This window comes from Scomber japonicus, chromosome 6 (genome assembly GCF_027409825.1).
Source record: "Scomber japonicus isolate fScoJap1 chromosome 6, fScoJap1.pri, whole genome shotgun sequence".
Classification (NCBI taxonomy): domain Eukaryota; kingdom Metazoa; phylum Chordata; class Actinopteri; order Scombriformes; family Scombridae; genus Scomber; species Scomber japonicus.
In genome coordinates this window covers 17,645,743-17,667,478 of record NC_070583.1, presented here as the reverse complement: position 1 = coordinate 17,667,478, position 21,736 = coordinate 17,645,743, and the positions used below count along the sequence as shown (strand labels likewise).

At 37.5% G+C, this 21,736-nt stretch overlaps 2 protein-coding genes across 4 annotated transcripts; both read right to left on the bottom strand.

The window, feature by feature from the left end:
- Window positions 1-1,035: 1,035 nt before the first annotated feature.
- On the bottom strand, window positions 1,036-7,813 carry sertad3 (SERTA domain containing 3). Of its 3 annotated transcripts, XM_053321233.1 has the most exons (3): window positions 5,961-6,114; window positions 3,798-4,186; window positions 1,036-3,695 (listed from the first exon to the last, which is right to left on the bottom strand). In XM_053321233.1, the coding sequence occupies exons 2-3, from the start codon at window positions 4,177-4,179 to the stop codon at window positions 3,127-3,129; spliced, it is 951 nt and encodes a 316-aa protein (XP_053177208.1). In that variant the 5' UTR covers window positions 4,180-4,186; window positions 5,961-6,114; the 3' UTR covers window positions 1,036-3,126. The 3 variants fall into 3 exon arrangements, with proteins under 3 accessions (XP_053177208.1, XP_053177207.1, XP_053177206.1); XM_053321232.1 differs by lacking the exon at window positions 5,961-6,114 and adding an exon at window positions 7,740-7,813 and having other exon boundaries at window positions 1,036-4,186; XM_053321231.1 differs by having other exon boundaries at window positions 1,036-4,186.
- A 1,459-nt stretch (window positions 7,814-9,272) lies between these two features.
- On the bottom strand, window positions 9,273-14,584 carry blvrb (biliverdin reductase B). The gene is made up of 5 exons (XM_053321237.1): window positions 14,412-14,584; window positions 12,600-12,761; window positions 11,924-12,013; window positions 11,328-11,459; window positions 9,273-9,964 (listed from the first exon to the last, which is right to left on the bottom strand). Exons 1-5 carry the CDS (start codon window positions 14,494-14,496, stop codon window positions 9,810-9,812), a joined length of 624 nt encoding a protein of 207 aa, XP_053177212.1. The 5' UTR covers window positions 14,497-14,584; the 3' UTR covers window positions 9,273-9,809.
- Window positions 14,585-21,736: the final 7,152 nt, after the last annotated feature.

Sequence of the window (21,736 nt, the reverse complement as noted above, 5' to 3'; positions counted from 1 at the left end):
AAGCTTCATACAAGGATACATATGTTGCATACAGCAAAGAATTTGTCTAATCCTTTTCTATTAAGAATCAGGTTGATGTACTAACAGATTGAAGCCCTTAAAAGGACAAGTTCACAATTATTCAAAGCTGTCTTAAAACAAAAAGAACATTGAAACCTTTTATTCTTACTGTAATCATTCCTCCTGTTCATACTGACCATTAGAAGATCCCTTCATAATGCTCTTACAATGGAAGCAATGGAGGACAAAATCCACAGTCCTCCTGTGCAAAAAAAGTATTTAAAAGTTGATCTGAAGCTAATATGAAGCTTCAGCTCTGTCCAGATGAGTCAAATTAAGTAGATATCTTTCAACGGTATTCTTTTTAGTGCCAGTCTTTTTACTTTACTTCCACCACAGCTCAACAGAGAAACACAAAGAGGGAATTTGATGCTAAAAAGATTGTAAATGTGTCAGATATCCACTTGATATGACTAACTCAGACTGATAAAGCCTCATAAGCTTCACATCTACTTTTAAATGACTGTGTGGACACACTGTGGACTTTGTCCATCATTTCCATTGAACACACATTTGAAGATCTTTTAAGTCAGTATGAACAGGAGGAATGATTACAGCGAGGGAAACTAATTTCATTGTTCATATGGACACCTGACAGACTTGAAAAACTGAACCGGTCAGTTAAATTATCTTCCTTTCATTATTAATGTGCTTGGGACAAGTTAAAACTTTCTTATATACAGTCTATGGTTAAAACCTTGTTTTTTTCACTGTTGAGTTCCTAGTTACATTTTGTGTCTCAAATAAGTTAATTAAATTTAAAACATCCCATTAAACTACATATTTTCAGTGACTCTTTATTATAGTTTCCTTTTAAAGAGGAAATGTGTATGTAGTCTAGCATAGCTGGAGTTTGAAGTAACTTAATTTACTTTAATCTTTCCATCTCATCTTGGGCAGCAAATCTCAACTGAGGCAAGAAAACAACCAAAAAAAACAGCACATTTGGTTTTAATTTTTTATTAAAAACATCAGTATAGCTGAACAGCCCTCTTTAAAAAGTCTAAATACAGTATCTGGGCATTCTGCCCTCAATTGCAAAATATAAAAAATAAAATAAAAGTAAATAAAATAACTGCCATGGCAGTATACTAATATACCATTAGTAAATTGTCAAATATAACATTAAATTACTCGTCTTGTTAACAAAATATGCCATTTATAAATAGTTTGAGACTACAGTCCAGCTATTCAGAAAGGACATTGGCAGAGAAAACAACTTTGATCCATGAACAGGATATAAATGTACAAACACCCGATAGACAGGCATCACGTGCTTCCTCAAACTATTTCTCAGCTTGTCTTCTGTCACATTTCAGCAGTGTTGGTTTAAATGCTGGGTCAACATAAAGGGCTGCTTAGGTTACAGATAAAAACACCTTTTCCTATGTGTTTTTTCTTTTTAAAACAACAATAAAATAAAAACAATAAAAACAGGACATTAACAGTACATTTAGAACAACTGCAGTTAAGGGGTTCAAAAAGGGACAATCTGGCTATATCATACCTGTAATTTTACCATTATAAAATAATAACAATAAATACAGAGTAAAACACAAACCACATGCTCACATGACTGACACTTAACAATGCATATTATTAACAAAAGTGCAATGATTCAGACAAAACTTATGGACCCCACGAAAAACAAAGAGGAAATGACATACTGACAAGTGAACAACTGTTGATAAGGTGGAAGTGAGCACCATCCGGACCATCAGCCAATGTGGCTGCAGCACGATGATGATCCAGAACTCATCTAAAACAGCCGAGGTGATTGTGAATTCATAATGTGACACTTACAGTGGCTCTGAGCTGTCACATTCAAACTGAGGATATAATGAAAGTACTGCAAAGGCTTTTTGAATAAAAGCAACTTCTAAAAAAGACATTAAAAGCTCCTTCTGAGCGTGACTGTGCCTGTAGCCTTAACAGAAAACACCCACATGTCACGTTGAACTTCCTGAGCTACAGCTGCACTCAGACTCGTTCTCTGACAGGAAACATTTGAGAGAAGAAAAGAAATTCAAGTTCCAGTTTCAGTCTTCAGATGGGACATGGTTTGGCACTCAGCTGTTTGAGAGGCAGTAAGAGTTGTGCTTTTTTTTTTTACACTGAGCAATATTCAAGCAGTAACTGTCTTTACTACCAATACAGGATATGTTAATAAAATGGGAATCACACAATGGAAAACTCAAGGTTACAAATAAGAGTCATCCAGATAAATACAACTTTCAAGACTTAAACACAAGTGATATTTCATTTAACTCATCACTGAACTCAATACTGGTCCTTAAGGATTTCTTCATCAGGCCAACCGACCTGATACCATAAAAAATATGCATGTTTGATCATTAAAAACATATTTTCTTATTCTTTGAAATCCTGACCGGATCTCAAACCATCTGACATCATGTCCTTGTTATAACTCATTGATAAATATGAGGTTAAAGGATTTCTTCACAGAAGATTTGACCTACTGTTTTAGTGTTTCAACCATTCTCCTTTCAACACCAGCCAAATCACATTCTCTCAGATCTCACATTAACATTAACGTTCAGAACATCAGCATCACTGAGCTTTGCTCCACTGAACTGTCGGGGCCTAACTGGCTCCGAGCTCCTGCACACTCAGTGTTTCTTGAAGCTGCGATGCATCGGACAAATTTTAAGGCAACATTGTTGAAGGAAACCGTTGTAAAATATTTAACACTTCATCATCATGCACTGACTCACTGCTTAGCAGTTAAAACACAGACTTGCCACCCACATAGTTCTCAGTGTGACATGACCTTCATTATTGCCATGAAATAAAAACCTTTATGTTGCACAAAAAATTGCCAAAAGCATCTCAGCATCCCCTCATAAAAGCACTTTCTGTCTTAGACATCACCCTTTTTTTTAAACATTTCTAGAGCATTCTTACTACTTTCTAAAGCCCATAATAAACTATAAAAGTAGTATAAAAAAAAGGTAAAATAAGGCAATTTGCCATTAGAATCTGCATTTCAGTTTTTGTTCAAGTTGCTTCCTGTAGAAGTGGGTTTATTACAGTATGATGAGTCTATCAGGACTCCACCAGGATCTCCATCAGGTGCTCCAGATCAATTCCTTCTCTCATATGATTCTGACTGGAGAAGGGAGAGGATGGCGGTGAAGAGAGAGAAGGTGAGCTGGATGAGAAAGACGATGGGCTGAATGAGGCGAATGAAGGCAGGCACTTTAGATTCTGGTTGAGAGAGAGAGAGAAGGGGTGCGAGGAGGATGACGGGGGAGAGAAAGGCGGCAGGTATCGTAGGAGATCATCCCCAGCCGGGTATCCACCTCCACTGCCTCTCAGCCCGAGTATTCCCATGTCCCTCTCCAGCAGAGATGTGTCTATATCCTGGAACAGATCCTCCACGGTGAGATCACTTAGGTAGCTAGACCTCATAACCTCCATGCTGCTCTCCCGCACCCTGCAGTCCTCCTGCTGCTGCTCCCAGCCAACCCCATAACCTCTGACCCCCTGTTTCATCCCTGTAACACCTCCCTCGGAGAACTCCGACAGGTTCTCCAAGGACCTGAGAGGTGTCCGCGGAGCTGCCTGCTGGTCGATGGTAGAGTCCAGTGCAGTGAGGATGGAGGAAACGGCAGCTGAAAGAGAGAAATCAGGATCGGTGGACATTGATCCCCAGTCCTCATCATCTTCCTGCACACACATCGATGCACTTGAATAGCAACTTGCTGGAGACATACCTGCAGCCCAATCTGGTGAAACCAGCTGACAGTTGGGAGGAGCTGATAGGCTATTAGCAACCATGAATGCCGAGTGATGTTTTGCTTGGAAAATACTCTCCTGCTCCTTCGTCTGCAGCACAGATGAAGAACTACAGGGTGGCAGAGACAGCTCCCTCTCAACCAAGGGTGACCTACAAGCTTCCAGGCTCATCTGCCGCAGTGTGTTGGCTATGAGAACGGAGCGCCGCAGGCTGGGCTCAGGTAGCTCCTGGCCACGCTGATACTTACTCAGCGAAACTGAGAACACAAACTGGCGCTGGCTCTCCCAGGCGAGGCAGCTCCTGTCTGACACCTCCACGTCCTCTGGTGGGAGTTTACGTTTCTGTCCCTTCATGATCATCTTTAAACTGCGAAGGAAGGAAGAAAGACAGGAACCGTTTAGTCAACTTGTAATGTGGTTAAAAATAACAATTGTAGACATTTTGTGATCCGTTTCCCCAGTTCTGCCGTTAGTAAAGGATGGAGATATTTTAGAAATAGAAAAACTTGAGATGAGTGAAATGATGATAAAAAGCTTATTGGATAAAACCGATGCAGAAACAAGGGGTTTTATCAACAGTAAATTATTTGCACTAATGCATAAACATAAAGGGAAATGAGACCCCTCATTAGGGCATGTTATTCTTCTGTAAGTTTAATTGCAAAGTTACCATAAAAAAAGAAAACTACTGTGCATTTTTTCAGGCATTTTTCTGAACTACACTTAGTTAGTATAGCCAATTAAGTTCCTTCCTATTAAACCTCCTGTTGTCTTCCTGCAACTTTTGTCCTCTTGGGTCAAAATTGACCCGGTTTGGCTTGATAATTTATACCTCATGCTTTATAAACAATCACCCAATTCTGTGTTAAACTTTTTTTGGTAATATGGTCAATAGGCCTCATTTAAAGAAACTATACCTAATTTTTGAGTTAATACCTGTTTACCTCCTGGATCAAAATTGACCTGAGGACAACATGTAGGGTTGGAAAGGTTACTTTGGAAATGTCAAAGGTTACAGATCACTAGTTACCCTAATTAAAATGTAATAACTAACGTAACTATTTCAATTACTTAATCAAAGTAATGTAACTTATTGCATTTAATGACTTTTCTAGTTTTGTAATGCTGTAATGTAACGGATTACTGTTGCATTTATTTTGCTATTAAATTATGCTGTTACATGTCACTAGTCACATCTGAAGTCAGACATAGACAGATTTTGCTCAGGAGGGTTTTTTCCTCATTTTTTTTAATATTTAACATGTTACAGAATACATATATTGTTGTTTTTAATACTTTGACATTGTTTTTTTACATTTTGTAAATAAATCATGACGTGGGCTAAGGGTGGGAATCACCAGAGGCTCTATGATATATCATCATGATACAATATTATTGAGGTTTTAAATAGATATGCTGTAACATATCACAATTCATTACCTTTTTTCAACTGCAAATTATGTCCCAAAAGGAAAAAACCCTTCAATTTTCATTTGCAATTTCCATAATAAAAGATCGATACTTAGTGCCTGTGTATTGATACAATATTGCAATGGAAAATATCTCTTTTTCGATTTTTCCCCCCACCCTAACATGGGCTTATTTGGAGCACACATGCTCTTAAATTGTGTCACAGTACCAGTAAAGCCTATATCAGATTTATGTCTTTTTTCATCATATATCTTTATATGAGAACTAAATCTTGCTCTATTAGAAATAATCTCCTTTACAAATCATGTCAGTATCCATGAAAAACACCTAGACTTAGATTTTGGAGGTTTTAATGTGTACACTTACCCTAACAGCTGAAAACATTGGTTAGAAAAATAGAAAAGTAATCAAAAAGTAATACGTTACATTACTTTGATGAAGTAATTGAAGTAGTTACATTAGTTATAACATTTTAAACAGGTTAACTAGTAATCTGTAACCTATATCATTTCCAAAGTAACCTTCCCAACCAGTCATGCAGTCAGTTCACAGTGTGGGTTGGGGGTTGCACATTTTAGTTTCGTCGTGGAGGGAAAAAAAAGAAACCGTCTTAACATAAGCAAACTGAGTAAATATGTAGATGAAGTGGCCATAAACTGATGTAATGACTTTTTACTAACGAGCAATGTTAACAAAAAACATTAAATTACCCTCTTTTTTCCTTTTTTTTTTTAAAGAGCACAGATTGAAAGTAAAGAAAAACAGACCCGTCGCTTCACTTCCTCTCTCTCTCCTCGGTCTCCTGAGTTACGTCGATCTTGCTGCTCGTTGCTTAACTTTTCTCGTTCTTTCCTCCTTCGGATAACAAAACTTTATACTCGACTTATGAACTATTTCGACTTAAAATAAGGTTAACCTTACAGCTAAAGTTTGGAGAGGCCGACCCCACTGCAGTCTTCTCCCGCCTGTGATTTTGAGTTGTACGCCCAAAGGTGGGGGCTGGGAGGTTACTTATACTCATACGTCACATGACACGGTCCTGTCGACATGGTAACCCTACACTTGCTACTTAAATCACCAATAAAAGTAAGGAAATGTTCTTTTAAACTTATTCATAAAGTCTATCCAGCTAAAAATTCTTTAAAAATTCTTTAAAAAATATATTTTAAAAAGAGACGTTTAGGTGAGTTGTAGTTTTTGTTATGAATGTCCAGAAATGATTGTACGTTTAGTTTTGGCATTTGTGAAGATATTCTGGCAAAACTTTTGTGATTTTATTATTGTAAATATTGATGAAAGTTTTATGTTACTTTGGAAGAATGTAATGGAAAATAACAGAAAAACTCCCATTTGATAAATCTTATCATTGTTGTTATTATTGTTGTTATAATTGTAATGGTCAAAACAATGTAAATTTACAGGTAAAAAACGACGCTTTACTGAAATTAACAGTGAAATCAAACAATAGCCTACTTCATTCAATTCAATTCTCCCTAAAAAACAAAATCAATTAAAACTGTAACACTAGGCTATAGCTAATCTATAGATCCCCCTAGCGGTAATTTGAAGTTGTAATATGTACATTTCCTTTTATACATTTACTCTTATTTATATTTGTTATGTACCCAGGGTGTACGGTTTTGTAAGTTGTATACATAAACGTGTCTTCCCCTTTTTGTCGATAAAAATAAGGAAAAAAGGTAACCCTAGATTTGCAAAAGCTCTCACTGATTCAAAATATTCTTGTTTCGCTGGTTTATGATGTTAAAGCGATTTGGTTTAGTTAAGTGAATGCACAAAAACCACTCGGTTATGATTAAAAACAGATCGTGGTTTTGGTTTAGATTATCAGTTTAAAATGTGGTATATTTAAATTAGCTACGACTTCATTGCAAATCTCGCGATGGTTGCGTGAATCTGGGGTTACCATAGACTGTACCGTCGCATTAAAAACACGCTAAACAATCTATTTCTTACATAATACTAATATCTATTTTTATAATGGTATGTAGACCTGTAAAAGTGCTCCTGCCCTATTTAATTGTCACTCAGACCGGATTTTCAAGTTTGTAATTATATAATTGGCATAGCACTAATTCCTAAATGATTACATCACCGAGAGAAGAAGAGAAGGGACTCCCATCCGCATATTTGGGTTTTGAATAAAAAAAAAGTAAGGTTAAGACAGTAGCTGGTGTTTAATGTGAGTGTACAAGTCTACAAAAAGCTGTCAGTCAGCGTGTTTTAATCGCATGTTTAAGGTTAAGATACTTTAAGAAACAATAACTGGAGCCAATGTTCAACCCTTCAATAAATCTCCCAGTTTCATATTAAAATTAACATTTCATTTACAATTACAATACCACGAATAGCCTATAAAGCGCACATGAGAGAAAAAACGTCCACCGGAATGCTAATTAAGTCCAACAGACGTGCAGTTGTATAAATGAGTGTTAAATAAAGCTGGTAGCTACTGACATTTAGCTTACCTGAGAGGAGAGCAGCAGACACAACCTTCACTATCGTAAAACCACCAAAAAAGTCAAAGTTCACAGTTTCAATTTAAATTCCACGATTCAACCTTTCACCACATGAAGTAGCTAGTACAAGCCTTTCCAACCACAGACATACAACCAGCGAGTCAACTTTGAAAAACAGCTTTAGCTCCTCCTCGACCTGTTTATTGGACGGCTGAGGAAAAACATGAAGTTACCCCACCACAAAACCACTTCCTCCTGTTTCTTTCAAAATAAAACCCACATTGGCCCTGTTGAACGTTTAAATGAACCTCAATTAGTTTTTTAGTCCATACAATTTCAGATAACGACAGAAAATGTTCAAGATGATATCATCAAATGGCCTGATCAACAGTTAACCACATATTCAACTTGAAGAAGCTGTAATCAGAGGATTTAATATTTAGCAACTAATTGATTAATCAATTAATCATTGCAGCTTGATTACAAACTCATATATCATATATCCTATTGTATAATAAAAAAAATATTTATTTTTATATTTTCATACAAAAGGATATATTTGAATTGATGTATTTGTTTCATTAACCACTACCTTGTGAAATATTTTTATTGATCCATTATACCAGGCAGTTCCCATAACAAGCGTCCAATTAATAGATAATTTGTAGGTGATGATTCAGCTTCTTTTGAGCACCCTTGAGCTTGTCTACTTACTCAAAGTCAAAACGTCAGATGTTGTTTTTTTAAGATAGCCTACATGAACAACTGATGTGCTGAATGTGTAAAAGTGGAAATCATTTGATAAAAGTTGCGGCAAGACTTGACAAAAGTTTAGCATTTCCGGTGTAGTGGTGGCTCTCCTTAGTGAGCTTGACACATATTTCTGTGAGAGGGAGTTGCACAACTAGAAAACAGCTACACATGCCATTCATCTGACTGAGTGGTTGTCCTTTGCAGGGATAGTCACATGAGGGGAACTGTTACAGGAAAGCAGAGCAACTACACAAGTGATACCCCAAATTTTCATGACAAACGCTTAAAAGAAACTCTCATATTTAAACGGAAATAACTCCCAATTTTTATTTTGAATTAGCTGTGACTCAATCCACTCTGTCCCAGTGTACTCGCTCAAATAAACTTTAAGCAACATCCAATTGTGTTGTTTTATAGTCGCATTGTGATCTTGTGTGTCCTTTCTTTAAAACATTTTGTTGGCATAGACGCTTTTATTTATCAGTAGACCGACAGGAAACGTGGGAGAGAGAGGGGGGTGGGACGTGCAGCAAAGGACCTCCGGATCGGGATTCGAACCGGGTCGGCTGCGTACATGACATGTCCTCTAACCACTCTACCCGTTCACCCTTGATTTACTATTACCTCTATCAGTCATCAGACTGTACACCACCCACAGCTCCCAGTACCTCCAACTCCCACTAAAAAAGACTGATGCTGTCCTTACTATGTAAATCCCAGGAACACTGCACACATGTATATAATCTCAGGAACTTCTGCATATTGCACATTTATATATTGCAGATTTATTTATACAAAGATCCAGTTTACTATAGTATTTTATTTTATTTATTTTATCACTTTCATCCTTACACTGCTACTTTTTTCCACTATACTGCTGTGTCAATTTGAATTTCTCCCAACAATAACATCTTATCTTATCTCTTAACTATATTGTATTATATAATTGTATTATTATTATCATTAATTGTTTTATCACTCAAATAGCCTGCAGTTATGCTCTTTCACATGAGACTTTACTCTTTCCCCACACCTTTTTGTACAACAAAGTCTTTTTATTTTCAACTGGTACAAAGAGCATCAGAAAGAATCACACGACAAACATTCCATTTAAAAGCTTCAATACCAAAAGATTGTTGATGTTAAAAGAAAGATTTGATGTAAAGCAATGTAAACAAGTACAGGATCGGTTCTTAAAATATCTCCTATGTGTTAAACTGAAATTAGTATAAAAATATAACAACATCAAATAAAATATTAAAAGGAAAATATTAGTGGTTTATCAAAACAGGAAAAACTAAGAAAACACTATCCTGTCATTTAGGATTATTTGTACTCTCCCCACAGTCCCGCTGTCTTGCCGTCCCACTCTGTGGTGGACAGACACTTGACAAAGAAATGTCCCAGGTCGTGTTTAGAAATGGCTCTTCCTCTCAGCATATTCTCTGCCGTCTGGTACTTCTCTGTCAGGGGGAGATCGCCTGGAGAGAAGCAGACAAGCAGAAAATTCTAATAAAATAAAAAATAACTAGTCAAAGAAAACAACATTCAGAACAATGTTGGATCTAGTTTAGACATTGTGTATAAAGATACAGCAAATAAACTGTCATGAAATATCACCAAAACAGAGTATTTTGGATCTCTGAAAGACCTTCTTTTAAGGAGTAGCTATAATCCTTAATAAAGATCACATCCTATGAAACAATGTTAGCAAAAAGACAGACTTCATCTAACAACTCAGAATATAAGAATAATGAATTGGTATTTGCCCCTTTTTGCATCGTGAACCTGTGTATCTGTAGACATTCTTGAATGGTATTGGCCACCATGTGTGTTTAAGAAACTGTGCACTATATACAGTGTTGGGGAGTAACTAGTTACATGTAACAGAGTTACGTAATTTAATAACAAAATAAAGTTAAAAAATATATTAGGGAGGGTTTTTTTCCCTCATTTTTTAATATTTAATATGTTACTGAATACATATATTGCTGTTTTTAATTCTTTGAAATCATTTTTTAAAAATATTTTGCTACTAAATCATGACGTTGGCTTATTTGGCTTAAATGGTGTCACAGTACCAATTAAGCCCATGCCAGACTTTTGACTTTTTTCATCAAATATCTTTATTTTATATTCTACAATCTACATGAACTAATGAATACATTTTCAAATGAGATAAATCTTGCTTTATAAGAAATAATCTCCCTTACACTTACCCTAACAGCTGAAAACATTGGTTAGAACATTAGAAAATGTATTAAAAAGTAATCAAATGTAATAAATTACATTACTTTGATCAATTGATTGAAATAGTTACATTACTTATTACATTTTAAATAGGGTAACTAGTAATCTGTAACTATTTTAAGGGCCCGCTTGTGTTTCTTGTAACATCATTATATATAAAAGGCAGTGGGCGTTTTTTGTGTGTGTTTATTCCTACTTTGTTTTCTTCCTTGTTTTGTTTGTTTAAAAATAATAACATTTTTTAAAACTGAATATTTTGGTTCCCCTTTCATTTTTGGCAAAGGAAGTGAATATAAAGTGTCTCAACTACTGTGGATATGATTTTATTCTCCATAAATGACAGTCATGTTATAACATAAAAATAGTGTTATACACTCTTGGCTAATGGGTAACCTATCCTTGCCTTCTTAATAATATTTTTGAGCATTGCTGTGGAGCTGTGGAAAACTCAACACAGTTTTAATGTAGATCATGAAATGGTGCAATCTGGAGTCTATTATTCATTATTCATAGCTTAATTCCAGCAATAACTTGGGGGGATTTCTTTTTATGTCCTGTTTGGAGTGAAGCTCTCAGTTTCTACTTCATACTCACCACCGATGTGAGGAGGCATGACGGCCACGTAGTCCAGCCCAGACGTCTTCAGCACTGTGTACATCCTGTCGTGGTCCTCAGTCACAGGAACCAGACGGGGTGGCACTTTAGAGCGGTCCCACAGCAGGAAGGCTGAGAGGGAGAAGGATAAAGAAGGAAAAAAATGTTATATACATGCAGTATAACTTGAAAAAAAACCCCATCAAATTGGGGTAGTGGGAGAAAGGAAAGAGAGGGAAGAAGAGGACAAAGTGATGATATTAAGTTAAGAAATGAGAAGAATGGAGTGTAAATGAATGTTTAAATGAGGTTTATTTCCAGAGTCTATTTTCTTCTCATTTTAATCTCCTATTATAAGTACTGTGACTTAGAGGTAAATCAAATAAGTGACAGATAATTATATAAAATACAGTATATATTATATGTGAGGTTCTAATACCTCTCTAATCTATCTATGTGCACTGCTAATCTGAAGCCAACAGTGGCTTAAACCCAGAAAAATACTATTTCAAGTAATTTAACCCAGATCAGCCACGTGACACAAACTTTGACCACTTTCCATATATTGTTATTATTTTTATTATGGTGATTCATACCTGACATGCAGCCAATAACTTTGCGGATCCCACGAGCCTTCATGACATCCACAATGTTTTTGGTACCTTCAGACATCATGGTAGTTGGACCTGAGAACGCAGATCAGAGCTGATCACAAAATCTTTCTTACTTCAAGTTATCTTTCTCTGTCTTATTCACTCACTCACTCATTTACTGAGGAAACTCACTAAATACTGTACTTAGGTATAGTTTGAATAGTGTTTCCACAGGCAAAAATGTGAAAATGTGAAATTACACATTTACTCCATTATGTGTTGTAAAAGTCTTATGGTAACCTCTAGTGAATGTTTAACCACATTACACCATTAAAAACTGTGTGCATGTATTAAAGCTGAACAACATCAGTTTTGTAAGGAAATGTGAACTTTACCAATCAATTCAAAGAAAAACTGTGACCGGTCAGTGTAAACATGTGACAAGAGTGAAAAACCAAACACAGCAAAGAGAAACCCTTTGCACTTTTAGGGAAGAAGATTTAAATATGAAAAAAGTCTAATACATGTGTGAAGATGCAAGAATTGTAGGGTGCAAAAGCAGGGTGACAAGTAAAGCAATGCAAATTTGAAACTAAACAGTAAATATAATTAATAAAATGCAATACTGCATGTCTCTGAGATTAAAATCTCAGTCTTTCTTCAAACTGTGGAGCCTTACTGAGGTCGTTCCTTGTGCCCAAGATAATGATAACGGCGTCCTGGCCCTCCATGGTCTTCTTCACGTCATCTTTGTTCAGCACGTCTCCCACTACCACCCTGGATGCCTTGTGGTCTGCGGGCAGCTTGGTAGGGTCCCGCACCAGCACAGTGACATTGTACCCTGGAGGTGGAAACAGATCCACAACATGTACATCATCATCATTGTCATCATCATCATCATCATATTCCCAGATATTAAATATTTGCCCTACAGTACCTCCCACTCTCATTACAAAGGCTGAGGCTGTCCTTACTATGTAAATCCCAGGAACATTGCACACATGTATATAATAATGTATGTATATTGCACATTGATATCGTTATAGATGTTTATTGTATATAGTATTTTATTAATTTTTATCATTTTCACCATTATGTAGCTACTGTTGTGTCAATTTTGAATTTCTCCCTAGATGGATCAATAACCTTACCTTACCTTACCTAAAGATTTACATCTATAACTATTGTGCAGCAAAGCACTATTTTCAGAAATATTTCCGAACTTTGCAGGATTTCTCCTTCAGTCTACAATCTGACATTGTCTATCAAGGTCATGCAAAAGAGAAAGTGTGCAGACATTTTTACACTATTCAGATCCAGCCTTAATTTCCCAAAATGCCCTCCAGGCAGAGAGTGTCGAGATTTACATTAAAATTCAACAGGATCACATAATTCTATATTCCTGTCAAACTGGAACTAGATGAAATGGTCTTTTCCAGAAGCTCCTATAATTACTTTGCAAATTTTGTGACATGTTGTGACCCCACCCCTCCTTTGCAATTTGTGATCCCACCCCTCCTTTACACTTTGTGATCCCACCCCTCCTGTACGGCTGAGATAGTGAACAGTTTTCTACTATCAGCTCTCTATGTCAGAGCCTGCTGTGACTCAGCACAATGCTGACATGTAACTTAACATGACTCAACAGTTTATGCACACGATGAGCCGGGTACAAGGAAATTAAAGTGCTGTACAATCAAATTAATCACATGATAATAAGAGTGTGCCAGTCTAAGTTTATGGTTTTGAAAATCTTTATGGATGTCAAAACTTAAATGTTTAAGGTTTAAGATCAGACCCTAAATCTAAGTGTCTAATTCAAATGTTAACTATCACTACAAAAAATTGATAATGACTTGAGTCTAATGAACAGCAGTAGTGATTGAAATGTCACTTTGGTGAAATACATTATAAGTGAACTTTGGAGCCCTGCAGTGCAAGCCGAGTTTATTTCAATATAGAATATTACACTCAGTAATTAGAAGATCTGACAGCCTATTTTTAAATTTAAATTTATATGAGAACAGGAAAAAGCTTTGGTAATTTGGTGATTTGGAAATTAAGTCAATTTGGATTTTTCAAATTTGTTGCAATTTTTGAAGTGTCAATTAAGGGCAATTAACACACAAGCACAGTTTGAGAAAAAAAATATGGATGTTATGACTAAATTCAGAAATGTATAAGACATAAAGGTAAAGCAAAAGCAGTAGTTTGTATGTCTGATATCTACACTGATACCCTTATCAATGTATTGCCCCAACTCTAAATCTAAATAACTGTCACACAGTCTGTATGAGATGATAACAGAGTGAAGGGTGAAACCATGACAATAACACACACATACTTCTCTCTGTGCTTTAAAATCCATCTGAATAAAATAACGTTATGCTACTCTAACAGTGACCTTCTAGGACCCACCAACTCAGTACAGTTTGATAACCAAGCTGTCATCCGAACAGCTGTATTACTCTCTCTCTCACTCATTACTCACCTGCAGCCACTGCTAGTGGTAGGGTCGCCAGTCCGGTCATTCCCGTAGCTCCAAATATCGCCACATTTTTAATTGAGTCCGACATTATTTTTAATAAGCGATACTTGCAACTCAGCAACAGCTTGATGGTGTAAGTGCAGCTTGTCCTTCGTTGTGGACTCTTGTCAGTTAGAAATCACATTTGACCTGTAAGGAGAGGCGCTTCCGTAGCTGAGACTCCTCCTACAGACACACAGTTAAAGGAGCCCTGCTGCTCAAATACTCCTATTACTATCAGTGCAGTGGTTCACCTCCATGCACAGGTTTGGGAAGGTTACTTTGGAAGTGTAATATGTTACAGATTACTAGTTATCCTATTTAAAATGTAATAAGTAATAAGTAATGTAACTATTTCAATTACTTCATCACAGTAATGTAATAAGTAATGTAACTATTTCAATTACTTCATCACAGTAATGTAACTTATTACATTAGATTACTTTTTGATTACTGTATTAATACAGTAATCAAACATTAATCTGTATTAATACAGTAATCAAAAAGTAATCCAATTGGAACTGTTCATTTATTTGCTAGAAATTCCAGGCCTCTAGGGGGCATAGTTCTTTCATTTATCGTTTGTATTGCAGCCTCAACCTAAGCTACAGGAAGTAATGTGACAGGAAGTTCCTTTGTTTACCTATGTTGCAGTAGTGCTCATTCTTTATATTATATTTGTTTCCAGACTTTTGAGTGGAAATATAAATAAGTGAACATGTTATATACAATTGTTAGAAGTATTGTTAATTATTGTGATGTTTTCGCAACGCTTTGAATAACTGTGTTGGCACGTATGACCGTTGATGCAGTATAATGATAGATTTCAGGCTTCAAGCGACTGTTGAATTGACCGTTGATCCAATGTGCTTCTCTCTCCTATCCTTCCTCTCTCTCCTCTCTACCCCAACCAGTCGAGAAAGATGGCCGCCCACTTTGATCCTGGTTCTGCCTGAGGTTTCTTCCTATTAAAAGAGAGTTTTTTTTGCCACTGTCGCTAAGTGCTTGCTCATGTGGGAATGTTGGGTCTCTTTAAAGTTAAAACCTGAAGAGTTCGGTTTAGAACCTGCTCTATGTGTAAAGTGCCTTGAGATAACTTTGTTGTGATTTGGCGCTATACAAATAAAGATTGAATGATTGAATATATTGTGTTTCTAATGTGTTACTTACCTGATTAGTTCTGTCATATTCAGTATTTACATAATTTGTAAATACTGAATATTTCCTTGGCCCCCAGAAGACAGGGCCAAGGAAATCAAAGACATGGATCTCTCTACAGACGTGCTTCCTGGCTTCCTTGCCCCCGTAACTATTAAAGGAATACTTCTCCAACAGTGGCCTTGAGTAGGATAGCCCCCTACCCCAGGACATGTATAATGGCTGGAGAAGATGGTAAGATTCACTGCAGGATCTTAAGGCTATCCCATGCACATATGGCTCCTTCTCCATCTCACAAGCCAAGTCTACTGAGCTTGGTATGTTCTCAGATAGACAGATAGACAGGTAGATAGATAGATAGATAGATAGATAGATAGATAGATAGATAGATAGATAGATAGATAGATAGATAGATAGATAGATAGACAGATAGATAGATAGATAGATAGATAGATGGATGGATAGATGGATAGATAGCCTTTATTGTCCCATGGGGAAATTCGTTTTCACAATCTGTCAGAAACACCACCAAACATGAACAATATACATACACACACCCGCTGTACAAACGCCACCAAACATTGAGAACATATAAATACACACACACTGCACAAACACCACATATATCACATATGCCTCAGTCAAGGCTATAGCTGCAGCAGTCTACCTGAAAGTCATGGAGATGGGCACAGTGAAATCAGCTTTATCATGCCAAGCTGGCTCTAATACCAGAGCTCACCATTCCGAGACTGGAGCTCTGCGCCGCTGTTGTCGCTGTGAAGTTGTCAGAGCTCCTTACAGAAGAACTTGACATGAAAATAGACAGACCTACATTCTACACCGACAGTAAAGTGGTGTTAGGATACATAAACAACAAAGAGAATTAAGCAATGTTATCTACCAGACCAGTGGAGACATGTTTCAACAACCCCGCTGATCATGGCTCTCGGTCTGTAGCAGCAGGGAAGTTCACCCACACCACATGGCTGTTCAGTCCAGCATTTCTGCGGCAGCCTGAGAGCACGACTCCTGAGAAAGGTCCATTTGAACTCATGAATCCAGAGTCAGATGTTGAAATTCGTCTTGCCACCACAGTGTCTACAAGTCATTTGGGTTCAGCACGCTTTGAGCGCTTCTCAAGGTGGACCCCCCTCTTCAAATCAGTAGGCCACCTTCGTCACATCTCTCGCAGCTTCATCAAATCTAAAGATGACACCAGTTGTGCAGGCTGGCACCTCTGCAAGACAAGTCTCACAGATGAAGCCTTAACTCAAGTAAAATGCACAGTGGTCAGATGCATCCAGAATGAAGTGTATGCAGAAGAAATCAAATGCATCATGGCAAAACAAGACCTGCCATCTAACAGTTCCTTCACAAGCTTCACCCAATGATTGATAACAATGGCCTACTGCAGGTAGGAGGACGCCTTGCAAAGTCAAAATTGTCAAGTCTTGAAGCCAACCCGCTTTTGATCCCAGGCAAGCATTACATTGCCACACTGCTCATCCGTCATCATCATGTAGCTGTAAAGCATCAAGGAAGACACTTCACTGAGGAAGCTGTAAGAGCATGGATAGTAGGAGCCAAGAGATCTATCAGCAGCATCATCCATAGATGTGTGACTTGCAGGAAGCTACGAGGCAGAAGGGAGCAGCAAATCATGGCAGACTTGTGTGCTGAACGCTTACAGACTGATCCTCCATTTTCTTATGTTGGCCTTGATGTATTTGGACCAAGCTCTCCTAGCTTCATCAATGCACTTTGCGATCAGAGGTCCGACTGTGAGACCAACTTCATTGGTGCATCCGGGGAACTGAAGCTGGATCCTCCGAAGCCTGGTGAGATGAGTGTGAACAACTACCTACTCGACCAGAGATGTTCCTGGGTATTCAACCCTCCCCACTTATCTCACATGGTTGGCACATGGGAGCGTATGATAGAGATTGCACGATGCATCCTAGACTCAATGTTCTTACAAGCGGGACACTCTAAGCTGACTCATGAGGTTCTGACAACATTGATGGCTGAAGTTACAGCTATTATTAATGCCAGACCTTTGGTGCCCGTCTCCTCTGACCCAGAAGCTCCTCTGATCCTAACCCCCTCAATGCTCCTCACCCAGAAGTTTGGTGCAGTCTCACCTCTCCCTGGAGACTTCACCAAGGCTGACATGTTTGAACATCAGCCTCTCCACAGTCAATGCGGCGTCTATGTATATATGTCTATGATCCTAGCCATGATAAGCTAACTTGTACATATGACAAGCTATTCTGTATTGTTTATTAATGAAAGCTTTTCTGTATATTTATATGTCCATTTCAGTTTCACACTTTCTTGTATTAAATCCTGCAACACCTGTCTGTTCCTTGGAGGATGTGATATAAGGGAGAGTTTAGCTGGCTGTGAAGCTCAACATACGGCAAGAGTCACATTGCCCCCCTCCCCCCCTCAAGAGTACCTTGCTGCAGTAAAGATGGCCGACAAGAGCGCCGCCATATATCCAATCCTTGCCGGAAGTGTCAGGTGGAAGTTAATCGCCGCTCCAAGTGAAAACAAAAATAAAAGCCTAAAAAACTCCACATACGTCGTTTACACATAATTCTATGAACTTTGTTGCAGTTACATGTTCATCGTAATGTTATAATTGACTCCACAAGTTTATAGGCTACTGTAAAACTCAGAAGTTATAATGTTAACGTTTCATGGATTTAACTTTAATATCAACATTATGAATACAAATGTGAATATTATGTTTGTGTGGTGGTGGCAGGGGGGGGGGGGGGTCACTCTCTCTCACACACACAAACACACACTCACAATAGGACTTAATAATAACTAAGATTGAATAGAGTTCTCAGATTAAATTAAATGAGGATTAATCTTCTATACAGTCTATGGGATTAATACAATATTTAAACAATCAATACATTAACTGAGCACTTTCAGATTAGGCAGCAGTTGCAACATGTACACACAGTCACAACAAATGTCATACCTGCTTTCACATGAATATTAATTTATCAATACTTAATATTTAATGTCATTTAATACTGTGCAATGTCCGTATACTGTGCAACATCATTACTCTCATTGTCCATACCCATTACTCACTGCATTATCACCATTATCACCATCACTGTGCAATATTTAAATAACATGCTAACCGCTAATCGACATGGACCAGGGATGTATTATGGACGCCGAAAAAGCATTACATTACACGAAGAAGAAACTTCCGCTTGAATTAGATATATGGCGGCGCCCTGGTCAGCCATCTTAACTGCAGTTGGGTCCCTCTCACATTGGGTGTAACAGTACAATTACTTTTCTAATGTTCTAACCAATGTTTTCAGCTGTTAGGGTAAGTGTACCCATTAAGCACCAAAATGTAAGTTCAGGTGTTTTTCATGGATACTGACATGATTTATAAGGAAGTTCATTTCTCATAAAGCAAGATTCATCTCTCATTTGAAAATGTATTCATTAGTTCATGTAGATTTTGTAATATAAAATAAAGATATTTTATGAAGAAAGTCAAAAGTCTGGCATGGGCTTAATTCGTACTATGACACAATTTAAGATCATGTGTGCCCACGTCATGATTTATTTAGAAAACATAAAACAAAACATTGATTTAAAAAAAAAAACAGTAACATGTTAAATATTAAAAAATGAGGAAAAAACCCTCCTGAGAAAAATCTTAAAGGTCTGACTTCAAATGTAACCCCATTTTCACAACTGTAATTTAATTACACATTTTTCTCAGTAACTAACAGATTACAATTACATTTGTTTAGTAATTAAATTACTAGGGTTACTCCACAACACTGATTATAGAATGAGTAGAACTGACTAAAACAAAACTCCTCAAAATAATAATTGAAAGGTAGGCTATATCCAATGAGATCTGGAATTCAATTGGACCAAAAAACATTGAGGACGCCTGTGACTACAAGTGTAACCTGAACTGAAATCATAGCTACCTTGCTTATACGAAAAGGTGAAAGAAAAATGTTTCTGTTTCTAAATATTAGAAAACCATATTATTCTAAATATTTAGATTTACGACACATCATGATGGTTTTTGATTGGATACAGACATTAGGAAGCCCCGCCCCTTTCTTCTTCCTGGAGCAGAAACTTGGGAAAAAAAAGATGGAGGGAAAAGGTGTCCCGGAGTCTTTTATTAATCAGTTCATCATTAGTTACACCACTCTGTTACAGTATAACAGCATAAGGTATCTAAGGTACGTTTGTTAAAACAGTGTGAAGCTAAATTTACGGTAAAGCTCGTTAAACTAACTCAGCATTACTCACCTTTGACACTAATGGAGCTATGATTAGCCCACTGATGTTTTAGTTAGCTTAGTATTATTTAAGCAAAAATGCCAGCATGTGATTCCAGCTTCTCAAACCAATAGATTTTACAGTCTAGAGAAAGAGAAAGGTTTTCACATGATTCTAAATTGGATGTTTTTGATTGCTTTTGCACCTTTTAATTAAACTTGCTGCTTAATTTTTTATGATAGGCCTATTTTATGTTCGTTTTTTAACAATCCGTCTTTTAAATTGATGCTTTAACTTTGAAGCACTTTGAGATTTGCTTTAAATGTAAAGAGTATCACAAATAAAATGTATTATTGAACATAATGTATTATTATTATTATTATCATTATTATCTGATATTACAGGCGTTTTCACTTTTATCTGACATTTTTTTAATCAAACAATCGATTAATCAAGACAGTAATCGGCATAATTAAAACAATGGTTAGGCCTACTTGCACCTCTTGTTAATTTATATAAATTCAGATGGAAGATGAATGCAACACAGTGACGTTAATATATTATTCTCTGTTTTTATTCTCATATCTTAATCAAGCTCAGAAAAGTTTGAGCTTTTATATTTTTATATGCCTTTTAGTTTTATAAATTTAAGCTCTCATCTGACTGTCAAACACGTCCTCTCGTGGCTTCTTGATATAATTGATCTCTCTCTTTCTCTTTCTCTCTCACTCTCTCTCTCTCTCTCACTCTCTCTCTCTCCCGCTCTCTCTCTCTGCTCGCCGCACTGATGCTGACATTTCTCTCCAGCATCACCAGCGGAGAGGAAGAGGAGGAGGAGGAGGAGGAAGGAGGGGTTGTGTGTCAGGTGGAAACGGGGACCTCTATGGATATCATCTTCACCCTCCACCGGCTCGCATCCTCAGCACCGACAGCATCTCCCGGCCGGCGGTCACCGCTGCAGGCTCACAGCGCGGCCCCGTTTTCTGCAGCAAGGCGTTGTATTATTTCCACGGTACAAGCTCCCCGGGCTGGTTCTGTAATTACCCAGACAAACCGCTTCCTCCAATAATAAGGACTAATCGAGGGAAGACCCTGCTGGACTAGAAAGCGGAGCGCCAGTCTCCTCCATTGATAAACTACTCTCCACATCCACGTCTTGGTACAAGAGGAGGACAAAAAAACCAATCCAGGAAAAAAAACTAACGCTGAAGCTGAAGGTAAGGCCGAAAGGAGGTCGACAGGATGCGCCTTATCTCCGTTGGATGTCGTTTTATGTTGTCATTCCCTGTGTGAGAGCCAAAGGGAGTCGAGCTGCATGGTGTTTTTTCGGTTTTGCAGGGACGCTGGCCTGCATTTGGGTGCAGGGTACTGCAGTGATCCGTCGGGGGGGACGCGCTGTTTCATGTCTATGCTTTTTTTTCTTCTTTTTTCACCTACATGTGTTAGGCTACATGGTGCATGTCTGGAAAAGTGGTTATGGTACCTGCCAGAGCTGGCTGTCTAAATTGAAAAAGGATAAATGAGTTGACAAGCAGAAGCCAGAATAGCGGCCTAGTGTGCAGGGGCTATTGGATGTTGTTGCATGTCATACCGGCTTCTTTATCACCCATAACTTTAAATGACAGATGTTTATGCAGGTTTCTGAGGCTTTTTTAATTGATAAAATGTGTCTAAATGGAAACAGTTAGAAGAGTTTGTCAAGTGAGAAATCCCTACAGTATAATGTATTCCTGCAGGAAGTTAGGTCTGTGGTCTCTGCACTGTGTGACCTCACATTACTTTGTCCTTTGTGGCATCACTTGTTCCTGAGGGATTTCTACTGTCTTTTATAAGGCAGTACATTC

What these genes read in the sequence shown, in the direction of transcription:
- sertad3 (XM_053321232.1), bottom strand. Translation starts at nt 4,179, where the DNA reads ATGATCATGAAGGGACAGAAACGTAAACTCCCACCAGAGGACGTGGAG.
- blvrb (XM_053321237.1), bottom strand. Translation starts at nt 14,496, where the DNA reads ATGTCGGACTCAATTAAAAATGTGGCGATATTTGGAGCTACGGGAATG. An exon ending in AGTTATTGGCTGCATGTCAG is followed by an intron (nt 11,460 to 11,923) that starts GTATGAATCACC and finishes TCTCCCTCTCAG; the next exon opens with CCTTCCTGCTGTGGGACCGC. An exon ending in CATGCCTCCTCACATCGGTG is followed by an intron (nt 9,965 to 11,327) that starts GTGAGTATGAAG and finishes GCTTCTCTCCAG; the next exon opens with GCGATCTCCCCCTGACAGAG.